The sequence below is a fragment of the Zingiber officinale genome, chromosome 1B (genome assembly GCF_018446385.1).
Source record: "Zingiber officinale cultivar Zhangliang chromosome 1B, Zo_v1.1, whole genome shotgun sequence".
Lineage (NCBI taxonomy): Eukaryota > Viridiplantae > Streptophyta > Magnoliopsida > Zingiberales > Zingiberaceae > Zingiber > Zingiber officinale.
Genome location: NC_055986.1, coordinates 61076394 through 61104385, shown reverse-complemented (window position 1 = coordinate 61104385; position 27992 = coordinate 61076394). Strand labels below are relative to the sequence as shown.

The 27992-nt window shown below is 35.4% G+C and overlaps 1 protein-coding gene across 1 annotated transcript in view; it reads right to left on the bottom strand.

Annotated features, from left to right (window-relative positions):
* Window positions 1–1199: 1199 nt before the first annotated feature.
* Window positions 1200–27992, bottom strand: part of LOC121967502 (mitochondrial Rho GTPase 1-like) — a 49038-nt gene continuing 22245 nt past the window's right edge. The window contains exons 12-14 of the mRNA XM_042517781.1: window positions 27696–27846; window positions 26464–26650; window positions 1200–1541 (exon numbers count right to left, since the gene is read on the bottom strand). Of these exons, the coding sequence (XP_042373715.1) occupies window positions 1468–1541; window positions 26464–26650; window positions 27696–27846 (412 nt within the window). The 3' untranslated portion in view covers window positions 1200–1467. The remainder of the gene's footprint in view (window positions 1542–26463; window positions 26651–27695; window positions 27847–27992) is intronic.

Below are 27992 nucleotides of genomic sequence, written 5' to 3'. Positions count from 1 at the left end.
TGCCAAAAATAAAAGTATGTTCAAGTGAGATGGGATGTTTTGATAATAAATAAAAAAGAAATGTTCTTCTGATGATTCCAATAATAAAGAGCGTTCTTTTTATTTTTGTGATAATATGAACCTAAATAGATTCCAAATAATGGTAAATATATTAATAACACTCAAGTTCTGAGTTCACTTTTGATCTAATTACCATGTTATAATTCAAGATAAATAGAAAGCAATAACAATAATAAAACATCCCTTAAGCTCTTCCAAAGTAACAACCTATGCCTATCAGATTAAATTTCAAATAATGCGATCAACAACTTCAACTCCCCTAACCATGGGGTGACAATTTCAAGAGCGATGTGCTGATCATTTCATAAATGGATTGTGTTACCTGTGTTAATTCAAAACTATCATTATTTTTTAGATTAATCAAACTTCATAAAAGTAAATGTGTAACATAAAGTCTTTTAAGTCATATTATGCCAATCTATGTTACTCATTTATATATTCAAGACATTATGCCAATTGAGTTTTGTATTTGTTAATTATGTTTTTAAGTCAATACAACAACATATCATATTCAATGTCATCATCCCTAGTTGCACTTGCTTTTAGTTCGTCAGCTCTTTGCCTTGTCACATTTCTATGGTATTGTATTATAAGATTTGAATTGACTAATACTGAGTGTTAAGTAGTCAACTGTTGCTCAGCTAGCACTGTGGTAAGTTCCTTCTCATTATTGATTATTGATTGATATTTACTTCTAAAAATGCTTAGTTTTATTGAGGGCAACTTAATCACATTGATAGACTTGTTCAACTGACTTCCTGTGTACATATTGCTGACTTGATCTATAGATTTCTGTATGAAAATGACGAGTTGCTAAATTCAAATTGCGATCAGGGAGAAAGTGTTGATGAAGGTTAAAAATAATGAATCGAGCATGATAAATGACTTGAGAAGGGTACCCTTCTCGAAAAGTAGAAATCTAAGGTGCATAAAATGACCATTCGCTTGCATAAAATGTTCATGACAATCACAAAGGTAATATCACCAAAAAAATTACCAAGTTCGTGACATTTATCATATTCAATGTGAAAGCGTAGCCAGCAGTCTATCAAAGACTATTATTTAATTGTCGTTCCTATGCGCAGGAAGAGTCGCTTTTGTGGCACGACGCCTCCATAGGATTAACATTGCTCGCCTCGTCACCAAATTATCAGAATTTATATATTATCACGGTGATTGAGTACATAAAAAACATAGATTTAAGTAGTGTGAGTTTACAAACCAATTAGAAGTAGATTGGTTTTGCTTTGTTGACCCTCAAGTATAAAAGGAAACATTAAAATAACAAACTCAACTAAAAAAGGAAGCTACGTGTTCACTGATGCTATACAACCAGAGAAAACTTGATGATTGGGAAAGCTCCAAAACATAGCAAACCGAGTACCATCGCATTTTATGATAGTGACATCAACCTGACGTGTTCTTTCTTGCTGCATAAATTCGATAAGCAGCCAGTCCTGCAACTGCAACAGCAGCTCCAACTGTATGGCAAGACAGGCACAAGTAAATAAAGAATTAAGACGACAGGGTTACACAAGCAAAGATAACATTTTGCAATTAGAATTCAGCTCTTTGTAAAATGCCTCCTAATTTACCCTTTTTTAACAAAAAAAAATGCCTTCAAACTTTACCCTTTGTGAAATTTAGTCCCAAAGATTTTATATGGTAAAATGCCCTCCAAACTAAATAAATCCTTGCAGGTACGCACATATGCATGCAAAGAGGAGCAATCCCACTAAGATGGATAAAAAAGATGGAGTAGAGGCTAATAAATTGGAATTTGGAACTGATTAAGAACAAAATTTGAAGGATCACTTGGTGTTCCCGGTGAAAGCCAGGCATTCTATCACCTGCAAAACTAATTAAATCAATATTTGAAATCTTGAGCCAAGTTAGGGTCTTGGTCCTCAATCAGCTCAAGAAGTATCAAGCTGCTAGAGTAACTGGGACTGGGAGTGTCAAGTAGCCAAAGGAGAAAAGAGGAAATAATGGAGAAAAAAGATGACGTTGGTTGGGACCTTGAGGAAAACAACCTTGAGGAAGCATCATAGACCACAAGTGAAGTTGCTGTCATTACAGGTTGTGAGCAAAGAAGTCACCATCATCGTAAACCACAGCCAAGTCATCAGTGTTTCAAGACCCAGTGGTAGTTGTTGTCACCTTGATCCTCAAAGATCTCACACAAAGTCATTGCCAACCTCAGATGAAATCACTACCATCTCAAGACCTTGTCCAAGCCTCATGAGGTCAACATCATCATCACAAGGAGTCATTGAAGCCTAAGTGCCATCTCGAGTTTGCATCAGTCAACAAACAAAACAAGAAGTTTCTCCTATGCCAAATGGCATGGTTTAATTTTATTTCAATCTACACCGATTCAAATGAACCAAACAATTTTTTTCCCCTATGTATGCAAGTATATGTTCACCTAAAGAGGACCTTGTATCCATAGAATTCTCTTCCAAATTTCACACATAACACAAGCAATTGCTTTATAAAACTAAGATTAAGCTAATTGTGAGTGGTTTGTCCAGCCAAAACCAAAAGTTGAATTGTATAGACAATGATTAGAAAATAAAGATATTAAGCAGAATAATGGCATGGGGATAACAAATTTGGTTCCAACTCTTATTAAAAAGGGTGAGGGCAAATGGGGTTAAGGTAAATTCACGAGGAATGGATGTTATAAGGTTGTCGATGTGCGGCTACTAGATGGCAATAGAGGAGAGGGATTGATTGATGGTCAAGCAAAAAAAAGAAAAAAAAAATTGAGTTAGAGTTCACCATGCAACCTCACACAAAGAGCTGGTAACACGATGTGAGGGAACCTGAGGGAGGAGAAAGGCTTATGCGAGCGAGGAACACCAGGAAACCTCACAATTGCAGGTCTTGTTCAACGCAAGAGGAATACATGAAAATTAAGAAGACAGTGGTGCAACATGCTTTGCACAACTTCCGCTTTAAGTTCCTTTTCAATATAGTCAATTTTCTTCCATTATTTGATGTTTTCTATTATTGTATATTCATGATCTTATATATATTCTCAATAGATGGTTAAAGCTCATGTTAGCAACATACTATATAGGAGTGTTGCACTTTTCATATAAGACAAGTCAAATGATATATTATCAGAGGAATATGTTAGCAATGGATGTCATACTGATCATGCTTTAGGTAGATATTTCTTTGGACAAGATGATTTAAGATTATTTACATCACAAATAACAAAAAAAAACCTTTGGAAAAAATTTATGTCCTATGAAATAGAGGTATAATAACAAGATACAGACTACCAAAGTCCTACCTAACGCAAGCATCAGAGAAACTTTCCATTGACCAATGAGCTTGAAATATGAGGAACATCCTTGGAACTACTAGAAGAATCAAGTTAACATTCAAGCCCTATTTATTTTATTTGTTTTGGGCATTAGATGATTTCTTATGTGTACAAAAAGTGTTAGAATATGGAAAAGAACTTTGGGGCTGGCAATGGAGCCAAGATGGGCAACAACCCCTTAGCACACTTCTTTTAATATTGTATGTGATCATCTTAGGACTATAAAATTGAATCACCAACGGTTGCAACAATATAGTTCAAATATTCCCCACACATAATCAAACGAAGATTAAATTAGCCTTGGCGGGGAGATCTCCCATCTATCCCTGCAGGATTATTTCAAGTATATAATGTTTGATTATGGTATTTAGTATACATTTCATTTTGTCTAATGAAGTTTTATACATATGAAAATAGTCAATATACAAAAGTTATTTATGCAAAGAAATTTGACTTTTATGTTATTCAATTGATGTCCTCGGTGATAAATGGTGTTATCAAAAATAAGTTGCTTAACGAGTTATGGTCCAGGTCCAGCTATATGGTATAGTTTCATCCTAGTCACTTTGAGCAGTTAATTGATTGCATAACACACAAGTTAGCATTGTTAATATGCTAATAGCTATTTTTATAAACAAATGTTTTTGGTGACATGCTCAATGAATGGATTTTGTGGATCTGATTATCATTAGTCAACTATGATATTTTCAAGGTAACTAAACAATGATAGTTTTGGTTGAATGAAAAGAGGCAGAATAGTTTGAGGCTAGACTTTCAAAGAGAACTTTCAAGCCGAATATGCCTAAACATTCCAGGTGCTTTTTTTCACTGTTCTTCTGCATTGTAAAGACAAGTTGCTTTTCATGTTTTGACGGTTTCATCTTAGAACAGGTTGAGAGACTAAATACATAGGCTATGTGGAAATTGGATGGTGTTGGAAGAAATTAATTATTAAATTCACATTGTTTCTAGGTGTGACTTTAATGAACGTAAGGTGCAATTTCAAACTCCAACTTGTCAATTGCCCTTTCTATCACACATGATTAGTTTCACAAGGCTTTAAAAGTTAAAAATTCATCTTTTAATCCTCCAGGTTCATGAACTACATTGTTGATAATCCTACCATATCACATTATCATGACCAGAGAGAATTAATGACACATTTTAGCGGCAAAACAGATGTTACACATATACTAACTTATCTTATAATTGTATTGTTATCAAATACTATGGTGCTAGAATTGGCATTGTATTATGCACATCTAATGCTATTCAACTTTAGATAGCAACTCAATTTTCTGTGCATATTACCTTGGAACATCAAATTGTCTTGTAAATTTTTTATATTAGATGTAGGGGTGTAAATAAGGGAAGTTGCTCGCGAGCTATTCATATCTCGGTTGGAAAAAAAGTTCGTCTAAGTTCATTCGATTAAGTTAACGACCCGAGCTCAAGCCTAATTTTGAACTTGAAAACATTACCGAGCCAATCTCGAGTTTAACAGTATTTGGTTCATGAGCTCGTGAACATATTTGCTTAAAGGCTCACAAACATATTCGTTAAGATATTCGTTTATATATATATAGAGAGAGAGACATGTTATGCTAGGTGCCCCCATGCGCGCACCCCCACGTGGGGCGCCCGCCTCCTCAGTCACACATGTTGGGCGCGCATCAAAACAAACTCGTATATATAAGCAAAACAACACCATTAACTCGAGCTTGATTATGTGTCTAACAAGCTAGAGCTCGAGCTTGTTTAACGATGTGAAAATGATATGTTAATGAGCCCAGCTTGTTTAACTTTTAAACGAGCTATTTTCGAACCAAACTCAAGACGTTCACGAACTATTTAATTTTATTACGAACCAGGCTTTAGCTTAGGAATTAAAGCAAGAATCGAACGAGCCGAGCTCGAACTTTATAATTCAGTTCGGTTCGGTTCGATTACACCCCTAAGTAGATGGAGTTGTTCTAGACGTGTTTTGCTAAATAAAACTATAAAATTATATGCACCGAACATCAACAAATAATAATTTGAAACTTTAATATTCAATATTTAATTATTGTAAACTTATTGACTGTAGAATTGATGTCAATGTAAAATTTTAATATATTTTTTGTTCTCTTCATGAGCTTTAGTAAGTCTTGAATTTGTATATATTGGTTTGATGTCATAATACATCAGTGATTACATTGTCATCATTTTGAGGTTCAAATGGATGCAATTTGTATTATCTCTAAAAATATTCAAATAGTTAGTCTATAGCTGGGTTAGTTTGTATGTAACAAATATATTAATATCTTACCTTCTCTAAGCCTGTTTTCCTACACATTGCCCAGCATGTATTTGGCTAGTACCTTATTAAAATTTCTATAATAATAAATTAGTATTTAGAAGTTAAGATGATACTAATTATGAACTATATTAATATTAACAATAGTAAAATATTTTTAAAAATTTAAAGGTTTAATAATAATTACATTAATATTAATCATTCCAAAAAATGAGTATTGACACTATGCAGTGCCAAAAAAATATTATCGAATTGCACTTATGCCCTAAGCATGTATTATTGTATGTGATTTTGATATTTGGACGTAATTTAATTTAGGTATTATTTGTAATCTTACATGGTGCGTCAAGCCTGTAGGTGCAAGAAACTTGACACTTAATTGCAGGTGCAATCATGAAAATTCTAGGTCGACGAGGACCAAATACTTGGTGAGGTGAAACCCTAGCAAGTCAAGGTTAGTATGTTAGGGTGACTGAATGCTAAACAAACAAGTCCAACAAATCAAGGTAATTGGACGCTAGGCAAGAAAGTGTAAGTTGGTCGAGAACCAAAGTATTTGCAATGATGAAGTCTCAACAGGTCAAATGACCGAATGTTAGGCAATGAAGACCCAGAGACGAAGAGACTCTAGGCACAGAAGTCTCAAGGGCATAGAAACCTTTTGCCAATTGGTAAGATCTAACAATTTATGAAAGTCTTTGAGTGAATTGAAGTAGAACTCAAAGATAAACAAAACTCAATTATTAGAATGACTAAGCCATGGTACAATAGTCAACTAGAATAAGGTATAACAACAACCAAACCTTTTCCCACTAGGTGGGGTCGGCTGTATAAATCCTTTTATGTCATTGAACTCTATCTCCTATTATATAATCATCTATATTTAAATAAATTTTATCTTGTTTTATTGTTGCTAACCAAGTCTTTTTTGGTCTTCCTCTTCCTCGTTTGATATGCATGTTTATCATAGTTTCACATCGTCTAACTGGAGCATTTATTGGTCGTCTAAGTACATGTCGGTATCATCTTAAACATGTCTCGCGAAATTTTTCCTCAATAGATGCAACTCCGACTTTCTCTCTAATGCTCTCATTTCTTATTTTGTCCATCCTTGTATGTCCACACATCCACCTTAACATCCTCATCTCTGCAACTATCATCTTCTGCTCATATGCTCGGATCATAGTCCAACATTCAGCTCCATTTAACATAACAGGTCTAATTGCGATTTTATAGAACTTACCTTTAAGTTTAAGAGGTACTTTACGGTCGCATAAAACACTTGACGCTCCCCTCCATTTCACCCATTGTGTTTGTATTCTATGTAAGACATCTCTCTCAATCCCTCCATCGTTTTTCAAAAATGATCCTAAATATCTAAATCTCTCGGTTCCGGACAACTCGTCCTCTCCTATCTTAACAATTGTTTGATTACTTCTAATATTGCTAAACTTAAATTTCATATATTCTGTCTTTAATCTACTAAGTTTAAAACATTTCCCTTCTAATATTTCTCTCTAAAATTCTAGTTTAGCATTTATTTCTCCATGTGTTTCATCTACCAAAATACTATCATCTGCAAACAACATGCACCACGGTACTATGTTTTGAATATGCGCAGTGAGTTCGTCCATAATTAGTGTAAAAAGATAGGGACTTAAGGTTGATCCTTGATGTAACCCTATCTTTATTGGAAATACTTCAGTTACTCCGCCTGAAGTCTTTACTTTGGTCGTTACATCCTCATACATATCCTTAATTAGTTCAATATATGTTACGCTAACACCTCTCTTTTCTAAAATTCTCCGTATAATTTCTTTTGGACTTTATCATAAGTTTTTTCTAAGTCAATGAATATCATGTGTAGATCTTGTTTTTGCTCCCAATATTTTTCAATTAATTGTCTAAGAAGATGTATAGCTTCTATTGTCGACCTTCCGGGCATGAACCCAAATTGATTTTCTATCATTGTGGTCTCCTTAATCTTTTTTCTATTACTTTTTCCCAAAGTTTCATAGTATGACTCATTAGTTTAATACCCCTATAGTTTGCACAATTTTATACGTCTCCCTTGTTCTTATATAAGAGAACTAGAGTACTTATCCTCCATTGATCAAGCATCTTTTTCGTTTTTAATATCATGTTAAATAATTTTGTAAGTCATTCAATACCTTATTTCCCTAAGCACTTCCATACCTCCATCGGAATATCATCTGGTCCAACGACTTTTCCATTGTGCATCTCATTTAAAGTTTGTTTTACTTCTGAAGTTTGAATTCTACGATAAAAATTAAAATTTCCATGCTCATTTGACCTACTTAAATTGAGAGATGCGAAGTGGAAGTGGAAATTAGGAAATTGATAAGTTTATGCACCTTACAATCTTACAAACTGCCTCAGGTAAGGCTTGAGTGGATGCTCAATTGCCTTGCAAGAGGTTCAATCCCATTTCTTATAGCAAACGTCGGGTGCGCAAAGGGCCCCATCGACACGTTTGTTGATAAGAAGGAATCATAGTACCAGCTCCCCATAACGCTAGTGGAGCATCTACTTTAGAAAAGTAAACATTATTAGACAAGACAGCACACTATTTTGATAGGACAACACTACTAGTGGAGCATCTACTTTTAGAAAAGTAGAGCATTATTTGATAAGACAACACACTGTTTACAGCATCACGCGAATCTTTTGGGTCCACCATGCTTATCACTACACCTTGAAATTTCCCATCCTGGTGACACAATACTGGAGGAGATACGCAGCATGTGAAAGTTGTTTATCGCATTGCTCTAATGCGGGGTACCAGTCATTCCACCAATTATCCTTTCCTCGACATTTATTGCATTCTTGTTTTTTGAGGGAATGGATAATTCTGAGCTGCTGCATTGCATTGACGGCTCGGATGGCAGCTCTTTGCTCAATAGTGTGTAGATCCTCTGTGATTTGGTGGAACTCTTCTTGTGGGATTGGTCTCCCATGTCTTGTATTGATTTTTCCTTGGTACTACTCAGCGAAATCAAGAGGGTTTGGACCATCTTGTTCAGCAACTCCTGAGCTTGCGGATGTGGCTGGTCCTGGACTTCCTTTATAGCTGGTACCAGTAGAGTGAGTTGATCTAGGTGCAGCTCCGGCCATTCTGAAAATATTAACACATGAATTAGACGAGATAGAGAATCAGCTACCTGATTATTTTTTCCGTCTATATGTTCGAATTGCACCATTGGTCCAGCTCCCGTAATATAATCAGTAAAAGAAATCCATCGAACCCTAGAGGGTTTATGATTTGCCGTTTTCCCAAAAAAACTTATAATTGCCTGGCAGTCTGTTCGAATAAGAAGTTCAGCTTTGTCCAGAAAATAAATCTTTAGTGCTTCCATAGTGTTCATAACGGCATATAACTCAGCATCTATTGTAGATTTTGGTGGATTGAACTTGCCGCTGGAATAAGCACAAATCTTTTCTGAGGAGACAGGGTCAAATTTTTTCTTTTTCCATTTGCAGATGCCACCCCATCCATCCATACATCCGTCTACCTCTAGAATCATATAACATTCTGGTGGAGGTATTTCAAGATCTGGTAGCTGTCGAACCTTGACCTTGAGTTGATGAATCAAATCCCAGTCCTGTTGATTTAATTTTCTCTCTCCATTTGGGGAGGTCTTAGCATATAAAGGCCCAAGTAGTTTACCTAAGTTAGGTATGTAATTTCTGGCATAATTCAGGAGTCCTAGCCATGATCTCATCCCTTTGGTTGTCTTGAGCTCATTATCATTGAAATCCGCAATCTTTGTAATTACATGTGGTTGGAGTTTAATTCTGCAATTTCCAATAATAGCTCCTAAGAACTCAATTTCAGGAACTGCAATTTTCATCTTTGTAGGGCTTAAGATTAATCCATTCTTCTGGCAAATACCCAGCATCCTTTGAAGGTGTTGCTCATGTGTCTTTTCATCCATCATAGTTTGGCTATTTACCTCCGCGGGTTGCATTGGTATTGAAATTTGAGTTGGGTTTATTACCCAATTTAACCCTTGTAAACTTCTTGTTGCCAATCTTCGTCCAGGGAGAGCATTTACACCATGAGAAGTTAAATAGTCCACGACTCCCTGCACTTCATAGGCAAATCCAACATTAGGTGTGTTAGAAAGCCTTCCTACCATACCTCTGGTAATTAGCAGATTAGCTTCACTATTCTGCCAATCTTCATATCCTCTTGTAAGGATAGAAATCTGAATATTTCTGTAAAAATCCCCAATAGTCATCATAACTTCCGGAATCACATAGATCATTTGACTTCCTCGTGTCAGGTCTACTTCCATTGTTGCTAGAATAGCTTGGTCACCTTGCCATCGGTTGTCTCTAAAGACTACCAGCGCCATGGTTCCTTCATATTGCCTGTGTAAGATTTGAATACGTACCTGGAGAACCCCCAGGTGAACGTACTGCATGCGACTTCTTTGTAAATGAGTGAAGCTTTCTTCTTGAATAATGTTTCTATCAACCTGGTGATTATCTGTAACTAATATTGCTTCTTCTGATCTGTGCACATAAACCCGGTGATGTGCATCATCTCTTCTGGAATGATATAGTACTTCTGCAGGTACTATGGATGCTCGCTCTTGCATTGAGAGTTGTAACTGGGCTTCTGGTTCCAGTTGTTGCTCAAGAGTATATCTCGTGGTTCCTCCGCCAGTAAGTTGACGCCTAATCCTTCTTGCTGCTTGTTGAGTGTTATAAAGGCGTCGCTGATTCCTCCTGTAGCTTCTTATTTGATCCTCGAATAAAGGTGTAGTAGCTACCTGTTGTTCAGTTCTGGTGGCAGCCATATACCTTTTAATTTTTCCTGCTCTTGTTTTAGGATTTTATATGGATCCTTGAATACCCTTAGTTTTCCCGGTTTTTCTTTAGGTTTAGGAGGGCCAAGAGATAGGTTTTGAAGTTTGGAAATTAAATCTTGGGGAAGAGGAGTGTTTTGTTTTCGAAGCTCCTGCTGGATTTCCTTTAAGGTTTCAGCTATTTGGGTAAGTAAATGGATTTCAGTGTTGTTTTGCTTAATAATAACAGCGATTCCAGGCGTTACACCTTGAAAATCACTAGGTTTAGCAAATCCAAAAGAAGGGGTTTCTATAGAATCAGTGGCTGAAACAGCTTCTCGATAGGAAATAATATTTCTTGCAGTAACAAAGGTGCTCATAAAAACTTATCAGAACTTACAGGGACTCTTGTTCTTCAGGCGAGGGCAGTTCCTTCCCAGAGAATCTCATACGGATGTGCCCTTGACTTCTTCAGGCCTCCTTGCCTTCCTTTATCAAATTAGGATCCGTCCTTTTGCTTCTCAGGGTTGCATAATACCAACAAGCTTAAAGAACTAGAGTATGACAAGCTCTGATACCAAGTAATTTTTTCTATTTCTCCCAAGAGATTCTCGATAAATTCAACCTTCTCCTTTGCATCTGAAAATGATTGTGACGCCACAAAGTTTTTTGTTATAGACTCCCATCTTGAGAAAGCATCATCAAAAAGATTTAGCTGTTCCGGTATTACGAATAATGCACCACTTTGCTGTTGTGCAGAGGGGAGCGTCCATAACTCATTATTCATTCCTCCCTTGAATTTAGCTTTTGGCGGCTGCTGTTCATAGATAGGCTGAAAAACCGGAGGATTTCTTGCCAAATCATCAGCTGGTGGGTATCCTGGGGGACCCATAGCTGTATTTGTAGGAGGGCGATATGGAGATATCACCGTGCTAGTAGAATAAATTTGCTCTGTAACTGGTGATACTTCTTCCACTAGCCTTCTTAAACAGGGGTACTCCATCTCTACATTAGCAGCAACAAGTTCTATGAATTTGTCGCATTTCTGAGGGTTTAGTTGAATAAATGCCTTAAGGTAAGTTGGTCACCTAAACCTTCATTAAAAAGTTGATGAAAATACCTCTTCCACCGCTCTTTTATTTCTCCATCATTTACTAATACCCTATAACATTCATCTTTAATACATTTAATTTGGCTAAGATCTCTTGTTTTCCTTTCTCTCACTTTAGCTATTCTATAAATGTCTCTTTCCCCTTCTTTTGTATCCAATTTTTGATATAATCGTTCAAACGTTTCATCTTTTGCTTCACTCACTACTTTCTTAGCTTTTTTCTCGACTATTGTATATTTTTTTAAGTTTTCCTCGTTCTTACAAATATATAATTCCTTATAAACTTTTCATTTTTCCTTCACTTTCTCTTGTACTTTCTCATTCCACCACCAAGATTTTTTACTTAGTGGTGCATGTCCCTTTGACTCACCAAGTATATTCTTAGCTACTATTTTCAACTTTGATATCATCTTATCCCATGTTGTATTAGAGTCATTGTATATTTCACCTAATGCTTGTACTTCTACTTTCTCCTTAAATATATTTTGCTTCCCATCCTTTAACTTTCACCACTTAATTCTAGATATCGTATATATTTTCTTTCTATTGATACTATGTTTGAGGCATATATCCAACACTACTAACCTATGTTGTGTAGTTAAGATTTCTCAAGAGATGACTTTGCAATCTTTATAAATCTTTCTATCCTTCTTCCTAATCGTAAGAAACTCAATTTGCGATTTATTACTCCTACTTTTGAATGTGACTAAGTATTTTTCTCTTTTCTTAAAAAACGTATTAGCTAATATAAGGGCATATGCTATAGTAAAATCTAATATAGTTTTCCCTTCCTCATTCCTCGTTTCAAACCCATAACTCTCATGTACTCTCTCATATTCCTCATTTTTCACTCCGACATGTCCATTTAGATCACCTCCTATTAAAATTATTTCATTTGGTGGAATATTTTGTAATATTTCATCTAAGTTCTCCCAAAACCTTGATTTGGTAGCTTCATCTAATCCTACCTGTGGTGCATATACACTAATTATGTTCATAGTTTCTTTCGCCACTATTATCTTAAGAGCTATAATTCTATCCCCTTTTCTAATTACTCTTACAACTTCATCCTTTATCAAACTATCTACAATAATACTCACACTATTTCTTGTTTTACTCTTTCCGGTGTACCATAACTTAAAATCCGAGTTCTCTATCATCTTTGCCTTCTCGCCTGTCCATTTTGTCTCTTATACACACAAAATACTAATTCTTCTCCAAATCATCATATCTACTACCTCCATTGCTTTACCGGTGAGAGTTCCTATGTTCCATGTTCCAAATCTTAGATTATTAATTTTCCTATCATATTTGTTCTTATCCAACCTATGGTGAAAGTTCTCATGGAGATGTAACGGTCCTTGCTGAGACGTTATAGTCGGATCCTATAACGCGAACTCTTGCATATTTAGCACTACACCCGAGTTCTGAGGATGTAGCGGTCTTTGCCGAGACGTTACAGTCCAACCCTGTAACGCGTTCCTTCCGGAGAACAACCTAGCATTAGCACAATAATTTAATGGATTCATTCATTGAATATTTGTCATAGTTTTGAAGCTGGCGGACAATCTAACGCAACCCTCCTCCTTTATTCGGGCTTGGGACCGGCCATGACCTCCTAGAATAAGGTACAATCTAGTATATATGTTAGACTAGAAAACCTCAAATTCTTTAGATTCTGGATTTATGGTTTTGAATATGTGAAAGCCAACAATAGACTTATTTAACCACCAATGTCAAGAAGTGATATCAAAGTTTGTCTTTGTGATCCAAGAAGTGATATCAAAATAACTCGTCACGAAGGACTAATAGTTGGAGTAAAATCTACGAAGAGAGATGGAAATGCAATACAGATACAGCAAGGCCACTATTTTTCGACAGAATAACTTCTTGTATTCGAAAGGTAGCAAATAGTTTATTGTCAAGGGATTCGCGATGTCAATGGACGATAAGAGTCAAATTTTGGACAATGCAAAGTGGACTACTGATATGCAAAGGAGCAATCAAATGCCAAAGCGATGTTGATTCTAGAATAGCTTAGCAAGGTTGCCCAATTTTGAAGTGTGAAATAAACTGGTCGAATTGCATAAAGGGACTAAAGACTAAAAAAGCTAAACAGGACTTGTTGAATTAGATGCATAACAGAGCTGTTGTACGAAATCAGCCAACTGCATGGAAGGTTCAACGAACTCCTCAATGGGCTCCATGCAATTGGTGAAAGTGTGGAGAACCGTAACCATATCATGTCTGTCATGCTATAAAGTCTTTTCTTGAGATCAACTATGATGAATGCCTATAAAATATCAAGGGCCCTCTCTACAATTAAATTAGATGAATTTTGTGAATTCAAGCTAACAAGTTAACCCTGGCTAAGAAAGGTATAACTTAAGTTGCACATTCCAAACCAAAGAATAAGGAAACGAAGAAAGCAATACATCTGATTAAATGGAGTCCAAGATAAAGGTGGCATCTCTACCAGTGTGCAAACTTCATAATGAAAATGATGAGGAAGAATAGACGATTCTATAACAAGGATGTGAAGAAGTTCTGGGGTTCAAAGAAATAGAGAAGTAAAAGTTAAAGTAAAATCTAAAGCAAGTGTAGTAGACTTTAGATGTAACAGGAAGGAGCATTACAAAATGGACTACTCTAAGCAGTACGAAAAAGAAAAGCCGAAGAACTCTCAAAGCCACATGAGACGATCCCCTTCCTCTGAATCATCAAAAGGAGCAGAGCTCTACAAGGTACAAGGAGCGTGACCTTTATGGATATTGATGATGGAATAAATGACTCAACTGCCAACGGGGAGGCAGAATCATCATTTCAGGATGAGTCATCGTCTAGCGATTACGAGGTAAATTTTCCCAAACTTGATAAGTTATATGAGACAATTGCTTGTTTTTCTAACTCATCTGCCAAGTCACTACAAAAGAAGTTAAAAGCTCTCAAGGAGGAGCCTACCGCATCAGCTATTAGCAAAATTCAAGGGGAAGACTCATGCCAAGTTAAAAAACTCAAGGAGACAAGTTGAAAAACTTGAGAGAATTCCTCATTGAAGTCGCAAATAGATGAGTTGAGGAAAAGGCTAGGCGCTTCACTCTAAGTATCTTGACATGATGCTTGAAGACCAACGAACCCTTTACTCTTTACTTTAAGGCACGCATTAACTATAAGCTAGAGCAAAGAAGATGACCTGCATGTCCTTAATAGCTAGGGACACCACCTTTATGCGTAAGACGGCCAACAAGGATATTGCTAGGTCAAAAATTATAAAGGCCTGGGTACCCAAACAATATGTAATTAAAATCACAGATACCAAGACATGAGTACTAAAGCATTTAGTGTTTCATATTGATAGGTACAGATTGAAGGTAGTACTCAGACAAATCGTTAGTGGATACAAGGTGTCCAACATATGATCGATGATATTAAGAAATTCTCCACTAAAGGTCATGCATTGTTCAAAAACAATGAAAAGTTAAAGGTAATCGGTATAGTAATATTGAATTGTCATCAAATTTCATTATTAAGAATATATTATTAGTAAAAGGCATGAGATTCAATTTACTTGGCATACGTTAGTTGTGTAACGCTAGATACAAGGTTGACTCTAGTGTTCAATGAAGCACAACAAATTTGACATTATATGTTGACAGACATAGAAAGGATAATGTTTATAATATAATGGTAACTAAAAAGGGTTTCATGTCTCGAGAGAAGTGGCGAGACTATTGCACAGGCGACTGACACAAACCAACATGAAGCCAATTGGAAAGGCAACTAAAAAGGAGTTACTGAGGAGCCTAACAAACAAAAGCTTTGCACAAAAGTAAAACAATTGTAAAAACCTCTACTGCACTTGAATTAATTCATATGGATTTATTTGACAGGAGCAATGTAATTTCATATGTATACTAGGTATACATGGGTAATTTCTAAAACTTACGTATCATACGTTAGAAACATTAATTGCTTATAGATGAGTAAAAATGAAAACGGCCTCAAATCTAATCACAGGGTGAGTTTGAGAATTCTAATTTTGTAAAGAAAACAAGTATAAGCATCAGTTTTTCACTCCTAGAATACCCAAACAAAATAGGGTGGTGGAGAGAAAAAACCATACCCTAGATGAGGCTGCTAGTGAAAGAATGTTCACTGCCTAGCAACCTTGGGCCAAGGCAATACACGTTGCTTGCTATATATAAATAAGATTAGGATATATAGACTTCTAAGAAAATCTGCAGTTGAACTTTAGGAACCCCCTACAATTAAGCACTATAGGGTATTTTATAGTGAGGAGTATATCCTAATACAAAGCCCAATTAAGGAAAGTCATCAACTAAGACAGATGAGGCTATCCTAGTTGGGTACTAATCAACAAGTAGGGTATATAGAGTATACAGTAAGAGACCCTTCATAATTGATGAATCTTCTTATGTTGTATTTGATGAAACTTCAAACTTACACCCAAATGACCCATCCAATGAAAGTGTTAATATTAAACTTAAGAAGTTAAGTTTAGAGGACAAAGCTCAAGAGGAAGTTGGAGACGATTTAGAGGATGATAAAGGAGAGTCAGAGGGGGGTCATCTCTTGAGGGTGTAGATAACACACCTCAAACCCTCAACATCGTATAGGACAAGCTCAAGTCACTCCTTAGCATCCTTAGAAGACTCCTTAGCATCCTTAGAATAAGTCGTGGGAGACTTCTCTTAAGGAGTGAAATCAAATTGCATTAATATCACAGATTGAACCTAAGATGGTAGATGATATTGCTTAGCTCGGATTGGATTCTAGCCCTGCAAAATGATATGACCTAATTCGAGAGTAAGTATGGTACTTGATTCCTAGACCCAAAGGAAATTCAATTACCAACACAAAGTGGATCTTTAGAAATAAATTAGACAATAAGGTAGTAGTTAGAAATAAAAGATGTGACTTGTAGTCTGATGGTTTAACCAGGTCAAAGAATTGGATTACAACAAGAACTACGCATCATAGCCCAACAACATCAACAATAGTCAATATTTTATCCTACTAAGTGGGATCAACTATATAGATCCTCAATCTCCTACTTTATCATTTATATTTAAATGAATTTTATCATGTTTTATCATCGATAACCAACTCTTCTTAGGTCTCCTCTTCCTCGATTAATTTGTATTTTTGTCATGGTCTCACATCATGTAACTAGGACATTTATTGATCGCCTAAAAAACATATCCATGTCATCTTAAATGTGTATTTTGGTGTTTTACTGCAATAGGTGCAATCTTGACTTTCTTTTTTTTTTTTTAGTTGGCACGGAAGTTTCCTACCAGTCAATTGGGCAAATCGAGAAGCGCTCACAGCAGACGGCCCATTAGCCCAGCGTTCTTAGATCGACCGTCCATTAAAAAGGAAATTCACCCGTTAATTCTCGCTGAAAATGGGACTCAATTCTTAAATGCCTAAGAAGGCACCCTGTCGCTGCACCATTGCCCCGGGGCCACAATCCTGACTTTCTCTACCTATGCACTCTTAGTCATTTGAAATTAATCTAAGGGTGCGTTTGGTTGGGGGTTATTCTTGATAACCTTGGTTATCCATCCAAGGTTATCAACAAAAATCCTGTTTGGTTTAGGTAATCGATGATTCCCGAGTAATGTTCCATGCCGGACACGTCAACAAAAGGGGCATGCAACCAGAAATCGAAAAACCTCGAAAAATTGAGGTTTTTCTTAATTCTGAGGGTAACAAATTTTTTTACTCAAAATACCCTCGGATAAGAGAAAAATGTGACCAAAAAAAAAAAACGTAAAGAAAAAAAATGAAAAATATAAAAAATAAAATCAATAAATTAAAAAAAAGTAGAAAAATAAAAACCATAAAAGAATAATAAAAAATAAAAAAAAAAAATTGTACAAAAACTTTTAAAAATTAAAAAAAATTAAAAAATTAAAAAATGAGAAAAAACATTAAAAAATAGAAAAAACCTAAAAAAAATTAAAACGTAAAAAATAATAAAAAAATATTAAAAATGCAAAAAAAACATAAAAAATTTTAAAAAATAAACAAAATAATATATATATATATATATAAAGAAAAACGTGAAATTATAATAAAATATAGTAGAATTTAAATAATAACAATATTATTATTATTATTATTATTATTATTATTATTATGTATAGTTGATTTTGTAATTGAGGGTAATATTATAAAATATTAAACTAGGTTATTCATTAAAACCTTCAAACAAACAAGTTTTTGTTGCATTACCTAAATTGAACCAAACAACATTTGGTTATATTTTATTCCCTATAACCAAGGTTATACATGATAACTTGAACCAAACGCACTATAAATGTTATTAGTCTATACTGCTCACAAAGGCTTTAAGTTGTATCAAATGAATGTAAAGTTAATAATACTTAATGGATTTATTAAGAAAAAGATGTACATTGAGCAGTCATTGGAGTTTGAAAACACTAACTACACAAATCAGATGTTCAAGCTTAAGCAAGTTCTATTTAGTCTGAAGCAAGCTCCCCAAGCTTACTCTGAAAGTCTCAAAATTTCTTATGTCAAAGAGCTTAAGAAGAGGTCAAATAGATCCATAGTATTCTTACAAATAAGTGGGAAGGAACATTTTTGTTGCCCATGATATTATTTTTAGGTCAACAAACAAACGACTCTTAAATGAGTTCATTACTCACATGGAGAGTGAGTTTGAGAATTAGCAATTCTTCTTAAGGCTTCAAATTAAACATACAAAGGAAGAGATTTATATCCACCAAAAGAATGGAAAGTGTCAAGGAATAGCCAACTAATATGACCACTAGCACCCTAGAGTTGCATAAGTAGCCTTCTCTATCTCACTACTAGTAGACCTGACATTTTATTTTCAGTGGATATGTGTGCAAAATATCAACATTGTGCAAAAGAGTATCATTTAGTTGTCATTAAGAGGGTCATAAAACGTCTCAAGGGTACTATCAATGTTGGACTGTGGTATCTTAGAACTGAAACTTTTGAGTTAGTAGGATACTATGATTTTCATTACGTAAGATATAAATTGGATCACAAAAGACTAAGTTGTCAATTCCTTTGCTCTTCCCTAGTAAGTTGCAGTAGTAAGAAGCAACATTATATTGCACTCTCCTCAATCATGGCAGAATATATAGCTATGGATGAGTGTATAGTCCAGTTACTTTGGATGATGCACATACTTGAAGATTATCAATTTAACTCTAAGAATGTTCCAAGTGTTCTATGACAATGTGAGCACTATTAATCTAATAAAAAAATATGATGCGTCATTTTAGAACGAAGCATAGTAAAAGTGATGTTAAACATCACTTTATTAGGGATTATGTAGCTAGAAATGACATTGTACTCAACTATATTAAATCAAAATCAAACATAGCTCACATTTTCACTCTTCATTAGGGATTTAATACTCTTAGGAGGGACATTGGCAAGTGTTATATAGAGTGAACTAGATCGTTTAGCCTTGCATGAACAAATAGTGTAGAGTTATATCTAAGACATCTTATAATAACCTAAGGAAATCATGCTTTTATATTGATGAACATAAAAAGATGATGCTTTTGGTTCATTGGAGCAAAAGGTGATATCGCACACCCCAAGCGCCCAATATCGCCAGCCCATGGCAAAATACAGCTAGGAAAATCACAGAGACATTTTGCTCTAGCACAGTGGCCCTTTGCATGAGGGAGGTCAAGCACCGAACCAGGCATTTTACACCTACTGAGAATTGGCCTTAAGATCTATTGAAGCAAACACTCATGCAAGCACCAACTGCGCCAAACCATAGAGGCATAATGCTTTTGGTTCATGATGCTTATTATGATGCATCACTTTAAGCTACGATATCATCCAATTTCATTTATCATTAACTTAACCAACTATAGAGAAGACTTTTGTATAATTAATATGCACCTAGTCCAACTCTCATAGTTGGAAATCCCATAGAAATAATTTTTAAAACAATTTTAAAAGTCTAGAAAATCTAGAACTTTGGTATAATGTTAGAGGATTAAGGCTAATCTTTTAAACATTCCAAGCTTTGTGTATAAAATGTACCTCTAGAATTTCACAAATTTTCAACACTACTAGTCAACTAATCGAGATGCATCAATTGACTAGCACAATCACAAAACCAAAGAACATAGCTAAGGACATATCAGTCGAATGGAACAATCTGCTAATGTTAATTTCGAAACCCATGGAATGTCTTGCAATCAACTGGAAGAGTGTACTAGCATTAAAATCAATCGTTACAAAATATTTTACAGTCAACTGTTCTAGTTGATTGCAACTAAAATTGAACCTTTTAGAAAGTTTTCTTTAACTGGTAGAGTTGACTTTATGGTTCCCCTGAATATGAGGTTTCGGTTGGAGGTATGAAGTACTCTATCAGCCAATTGGCCTGCATTTCCTTAAACTGGTAGAGTATTAAACGTTGTAAGGCTAGTCAACTAGTGCAGTTGACTGTTCTGCATTTCCCTAACTTACATGGTATTAAACGTGATATTTCCCTTAAACACTACACGTGGCATTAAGACTACAAGCAAATATTAAGAGTACTAGGATACCAAAGTCAACTAATGTTACAACAAGCGCTGGTAAGCTTTGTGAACATCAATTAAAGGTAGTTGTATGGTGTTACCATAAATATTGGTATGTTTTATAGTTTTAGCCCAATCGACTGATGGTTATAAGATAGTCGACTATTATAACCATAAAAGTTGTTCAGTTTGTGCTTTGGCTCAGACCAACAAATAGAATGTTTGCAGTTGACAAACCAGTCAACCACAGTTGACTTGGGTCAAATTAAAAGCAAATAAAATGTTTGCAGTTGACTAACCAGTCAACCACAGTTGACTAAGGTCAAATTAAAAGCAAATAGAATGTTTGCAGTTGACTAACCAGTCAACCACAGTTGACTAGGGTCAAATTAAATGCAAATAGAATGTTTGCCGTCAGCTGAGATCAAATTACTAGCAGCAAACAGAACGTTGTTTGACAATCAATTAATCACTCGACAAGGCTAAATGATCAAAAAGAACAGAATGTTTGACTACTCCTGTGCAACAATCAGCTCATACTGTTTCAGTATAAAGGATTTCAAAGATAAGTTGAAAATTTTAGATTTTAATCGAATCTTATGCAGCATTTGATTAATGTGTTACAACGAGTCAAATGATGGCCAGATGACACTTAGAAAACAAGCTGGATCTCAATCTCCATATACAAGGCTTCGTCCAAGACATTCTGATACTATTTTGTGAGAACATTTTGTTTCAATGTTGTTGTGATCTTTTTTGTATTCTGTCTTATCTTGAACTTTATATTCTGCAAAATTTGTAAGAAAAGACTGCTGGCAATGTGATCTATAAGAAGTTTCTCTATATCCGAAAGGTATCCAAAAAGGAGAAAAATAAAAGTATACCAAAAGTGATCCGCTGACAGATTATAGGTCGTGGACATTCTACTTGTAATATACCAAAAATATAGCAAAGGATTTAAAATAATTAAAGGTTGATATAATTAAATTATTTTAAGTGAAATAAATATATTTAACAGATAATTTATCAGGAAATAGATTTATATGAATTTATTAAATCTACTGGAATTTTTCTAGATTTTAAAGGAATCTTTTCATGTTTTATGGGGATAAATAAGTAAGAAATAAAGTCGGTTTAAAACACTCATTTACACGAGGAGTTGATTGAATATAAAAGTTAGGTTTATTTAAACAAAACCTAAGTTCATTCTTCCGAGTCTCACCCTTCGGTCACGACAACACAATGTGGCTGCCACTCCCGGATCGCCCGTAGTCGCCATGCTTCGTGCCTGTGCGATGTTGCCGCACCCGCAATCTTTCTCCCGGATCGTCAGTCGTCGTCGTGCCTCCTCCCCTTCCCCACGAGCAGTCGCGTGCACACCACTGTCGCGATTTCGCCGCTACATATTGCCGACATTGTGCATGTCACTGTTATTGAAGCCCACTGCCAACCTTGTCCGGCAGGGCCGGAGACCTTCCTCTCTTTCCGCCGATCCCGCCGCCCACAATCGCCTTGGCGCTATCCCACACAGCGTCGCACGTCCGACAGGCGCTGCCCTTGCGCGCCTCGCCATCGTCGAGGATCGGTCGTCCTTGCGAGCCGCCAACACCAGCCGACTCCTCTCCTCAATCCGAGCAGAGTTTGAGCAGTCGGCTACTGCTCGTCACCGCCGACTGCGCGCTGATCAGTTAACGTCGTAACCCAACATCGTTGTTGTTGCCGCCACAGTCACGATCCACCATCGCAGGCAGAACAACGCTGCCCTAGTCGCCGCCGTCTCCTCTGCCGTGGTTGCAGCCGACCTCCCGGTTCACTTCCCACGCCGGTATCGACCAGCCATCACTCTTGTTCCGACGATGGCGTAGAGGTAACAATACTTTAATTACAATATGATTTAGTAATTAGAATTAGTTAACTGATTAATATTTGATTAATTAGATGTAAGAAACTAATGAACAGTTAGTTGATTTAACTGTGTTAAAATTTAATAATCAGATTAATTGATCATTATGGATTAATTAATTAATTAGTAGATAATTAATTAATAAATAGGTTGATTAATGGATTACTTCTTGGTGTACCTTACATGTAGAGATTTGAGCTAGAGACATGCTCTAGGATCCAAAGACGATTGGGATGATTTACAATCGAGGTGAGTAGATTCTGCTTATCTTCTTGATAGCTTTGATTATAATGCATGATTATTTACTGCCATGTTTTGATGCGGTCACAAATACTCATTTACCTTAAGTCTGTCTTATATCACTCCTGAGTTTGATACTTTATTGTTCGTCCTTGTATGTTTTGATCTATGGTTGATAGCTATGCAGTTATATTTGATATTCATAATGGTGTTTATAGATATGCATGAGATTACCTTACTATAGTATAGGACATTGTATATTCTGCTAGACCTCTTGGTAGATTTGAGTTTGCATTTATGGTTGGATGGTCATACCGTAGTATAGAATATCGAGCATCTTGCTAAACCTTTGTTTGTTATTTCATACCGTAGTGTAGGATATGGAGTATCCTAATAGACTCTTGCTGTTAATTGGGTCTATAACTTATGTTCGTGAAATTATGTTATAGTACGGTTATATACTTAGGTTCGTGCTTATAGGTCATTGATCTTATAGGTAGTATAGTTGTATGCAAGGGCATATATGTTAGAGAGATTACACTGACCTATACTTGATGGAAATCACTCTATAGTGGAAGGGTATTGTATTCCACTAGGTTTTCCCCTTTAAATCAGCCCCCTAGGATTATTTGATCTTGATTCCGTTGTCTACTATATCTGCGATGATTCCATGCAATTAATCGAGATATTAATGCTAGGAGACTAGTAAATTGGGGACGTGGTTATCTATTTCCTGCCTATATATTAGTAGGATTATATCATAATATAAGGTACTGAGTATCTAGACTCTTATTTGTTATATAGGCTCATGCCTATACATTAGTAGTATTATACCTCCTGTCGACCATTGTCTTCCATTCGTGGTTGAGAGAGTCGTCAGCGACTATTAATATATTTTGTCTCCAATGCGTGAGTGAGAGAGTCGTTAGTGACCATTGGTATATACCCTCTTTGCCCACGGGACCATCCGTGGTAGAGCGTTCTCCCACAGACAGTGACTAGTTATTTAGCCTGTCCGCCCACGGGACCATCCGTGGTAGAGCATTCTCCCACGGGCAGTGACTAGTCAGTTACCCTAACTGCCCACGGGGCCATCTATGGTAGAGTTCTCCCGCAGTCAGTGTTTATTATATACTTACTATATGTCAGTCATATATTTGTGCGTGCAATTTCGATGTACTATATATACTCCTGATTTATTGGTTATACTCGATTGAGGAGATTAGTGAGGTGCTATGTTATTGATTATATTTTTAGTTAGCTAGTGATTATATTGGGACACCTATATTGGTTAGTAAGTATTTTACCTGAGACTACATCCTTTAATCTCTTGACCGTATATTATTCATGTGTTATTTTCTGTTACCCACTGAGTTGTTATACTTACTATCCCTTGCTTTTCCTCTGACTTTCAGGTTACAAATAGAGAAGTGTTGTGTCGCTCAAAGGTTCTGGCTGCCAGTCCCACTCGAGTTCAGATTTTTGTTCGAGTTATTTGGATTATTTTTTCGCTGCTTGTATTTACCGTTTTCTTTTTGTATTAAATGATTGAGTGTTGTTCTTAGCTTGATAATTAGTATGATCACTTGTTCATGCATATATACACGCATTGTCATTTGTGACTTGAGGTTATTATTATATCACATTGGTATTTGTGTTGGCTTGAATTGGTTCGATATCATATTTTCTATATTGTCACTAGAGGGTACCGTCTGATTTGGTGGACAAGTATACCCTCGGGGCGTGACACTACTTCTTGGGAAAATTGTGAACCACGGTAAATCAAATCGTGAACCACGTTAAATTCTAGTTTGTACGAGAAGTGATCCACCGATAAATTATAACTCATGGGTATACTAATTCTTAGGAAAATCGTGAACCATGTTAAATCCTAGTTTGTGGCATCTTGTCTTTCTTTGTGTTTTTTCCATCATACAACTATTAATACATCAAGACAAGCATAAACAACCAAAATAATTTGGTTGAGCCTATTAACGCTCCCCCCCACTCCCCCAAAAACAGAGTCTCTCTGGGCGATCCAATATGTGCATCCATAAACCACACTTTAAACAACAAAATTATGATTTCACTCCAATACTAAAACAAAAGGTGCAAAAATTGAATTAATACACCATTTTAACCAAATCAATAAGGAGGCACACCATTATAAAATTTTATTAAACAGATACTCCTCATCTCTTTTACCCTTGGTTCAATAAAACTACCAAAAGAAATAAATTGTAAGTTTTAATATAAAAATTATTGTTTTATTGTCTATGAATATGTAAAATTGTCTTTATTTTTAAAATATAGTCTTATTTTTCTTTCAATTTTTCATTTTTATTTTATATGACTTTCACTATGGCTCAAGCAAAAGATGAAAGTTACAGAGATAAGAATGTTAAGATGCATGTGCGGACATATAAGAATGGACAGGTTAAAAAATAAAAATATTAAAGAGAGAGTCGATGTTGCACCTATTAAGGGAAAACTCCGAGAGACACAGTTAAGATGGTATAAACATGTTAGATGACCAATAAATGCTCCAGTTAGGCTATGTAAAATTACGATAAATATACAAATCATATGAGGAAGAGAAATAAAAAAGGACTTGGTTAGCAATAATAAAACAAGCTAAAATTTATTTAAATATAAATAATAATATAATAGAAAGATTTAAGTCGACCCCATTTAGTGGGATAAAAATTTTTTGTTGTATTTTAAAATGAGACTTTCCATAAATTTTCAAATTTGATTTCCTAATACCGAAATTTAATAATGGAATTTCTATGTGCGAATATCATAACTAATCTTTAATGTCAAAGCATCGGTTTCCAATATTTCCTTAGTGTACATTTCAATTAGTCCAATGAAGTTATTCTACATTTTTAATTTGCTTATATTCATCTAATGGTGAATTTGGTTCACGAAATTGAATTGTCAGAAACAAAATACTCACTAAAAATGAAATATAGAATAAATAAAATAAGAATATGTATTCTTTAGTTTAGTTATGAAATGGAGGAGATGGTATATTCTCATTCTTTTACCTAACTTTTAGAATGTTACAAGAAAGAGACAAGGAATAGTCTCCACCATACTCTAAAATCTCAGCTTGCTGAGTTGCATGATCAAAACTTATCGTTCTGATAAATTTATAAACTCAATAATACTCGACACATCTTCTATCGTTGTGACAACCATATCAATAAATAGCGTTATGCTCAGATTTGACACCCCTTGAAATGCTATAAAATGGATCAAAGATGAATTAAAATAATGTTTGTTAGTTTTTAATACTTTAGCCGACCCCACCTAGTTGTTGTTGTTGTAGTTTTTAATACTTTGTTAACACAATACAATGTCAAAACTATACCACTCTAGCTAAACACAAAATCAGAAGTTAAAACATTCATTCCGTTTAGTATGTCTCATCCATCGGACCCAACTCAACCAAATGATTTGGTCTATCTATCCCACCCAATTCCAACTATGGATGTCCATTTCACTTGACCAGATTGATCTACATGCTCATTTGATTTACGCTACGACTTTGGTTCGCTTAACTCTCTCGATTTGCTCAACAGCCTTATGCATCCACCTACTCAGAATATGTATTCTCTAAGGAATAGAATAGAGTAGGAAAGTATACTTATAATCGTACAAGTAATAACTTATAGAGGATCATCAGGAACTGCAAATTCATGAGAATTGATATTCTAAAATAATTTTTATAATCAAATATAGATACCTATTTAAGGGGAATTCATATAGAATAGAATTTCTTTTCCTGCAAACCAAACCCATCATAAAATTGTCTTCAACTACTTAAAGAAATTCAAGCAACGAATTACTAGGAAAATTATGGATCAATTTGCTAGCAGCAGCAAACAGCTTATTCCAACAAAACATATGTCCAATATTTCTGATGGATTACAAAAATGTATGGATCAGTAAGAAGAGTAAGAATATGAAGGTACACATAAAAATAGGAAAGAACCAAATAATTATAACGTCTTTCAAGTTTTTTTCCATAATGCAACTTAATAAACATGAGCAGCTTCAAAACACTAGAAAAGAAAGAAGAATCAAAAAATAAACAGGTGCTATTGAAAGGTTTTAATGGTACCTGAGATAAACACAAGAGACTGATTGATAAAGCGTCGGTATTGTTTGCGGCTTTTGCCAGCTTCAGTTTCCGGAATACTTAGATGAGGCTGTTGTGCAGCACTAACTATTCGATAGAAAACATCATTATGATCTCGTAATTTCATGCTGATGGGTATAGGTGACTCGATTCCCATCTCAAGGGTTACCTTGCAGAAAAAAAAACATAAAATTAGGATCAACAATGTAGCAAATGCTCATACTTCATTCAAAAAAAGAAGAGGTCATCGAACATAATGGAACCAACTATCCACGATCAAAAGCATTAGAAAATGTAATTTGATCCCACATGGACATACCAGCATAAGGTATTATCTTAATCTTATATATGGATGTACTATTATCTCTTTTTAATTGAATATATAGGTGTTTGATTACTTTCAATTAAAAGGATGTTATGGTAACATTATAAAATTGTGGAAAGTATACAGGCAGTGTTGGGTTTGTACCAGCTGCTGGCACAGAAAACCGAGCATTTACTGCCTCATGTGCCTGTGGGCAAGCGCATGATAACCCAGTTTTAGGGCCCATTCTAGCAGTTTCTTATTATGGGATCTCGTTTGCATGTGACAGGTTGGAATTTTTCAATGGCTATGAATCTTCATCGATGGAGCATTCTAGAACCTAGGCAACACCTTGGCTGCATTTGGAAGCTTATGGGAAATCATCTCTTGTGGAGAAGACAAGTTTATTTTTTTGGAATTTTGTGTCCAGGTGTTCAAGGTGAAATTTTCTTATTTTTCTCCACCAGTATTGAGAGAGAAATGTAGGGTAAATTGAGGGGATATTATGCAAGGTGCAGAATAGACATTGATTTGTCCTATTTACATTGTATTTTTCACTCATATAGACTTGGATTTTCTCCGTGGAATAGGGTAACATTGAACCACGTTAAATTGATCGTCCTTATGTGTCATTCTACCAAGGGAAACATCCCACCACATGGCATTGGAGTAAAGAGTATTCTACATCTAGAGTCACCAGATATAGATTTACAAGCATGTAGTTTGTAGTGGCGTGTTTTAATTAGTGGTATAATGATCTCTAACCTTATTAAATGGTATCAAAGGGACTAGTGATCCCAACCTGCAATGGCAACTTAATGCTACATTACAATTCCAAATTTCCATGACAGTAAATATAATAATATAGACAAAAAAAAAATAACAATGAACAAAACATGGCTAGAAGTACCCTAGTTGAATCTTGTATGTTCAAGGTATAGGCATCAAGGTCATCCTTCGCAGAAATAATAAGACAAGGAACTTCAAAGCCAGTGTTTTCTCCATGATGCGCAACTTGCTCCAGTAATTCTTTCGTTCTCTTCCAAGATTCTTCATTGAAACTAAAAATAAAATAACTGATGTTTAAATGCCCTAGGGAAAAAAAATAAAACAGTAGAAATGCATAAAAATTGAAGATAACTGCAAAGCAACACCCAGTAGCTAACAACTTTATTGGGTTTATTCAGTCCAAAAGAACAGCAACAAG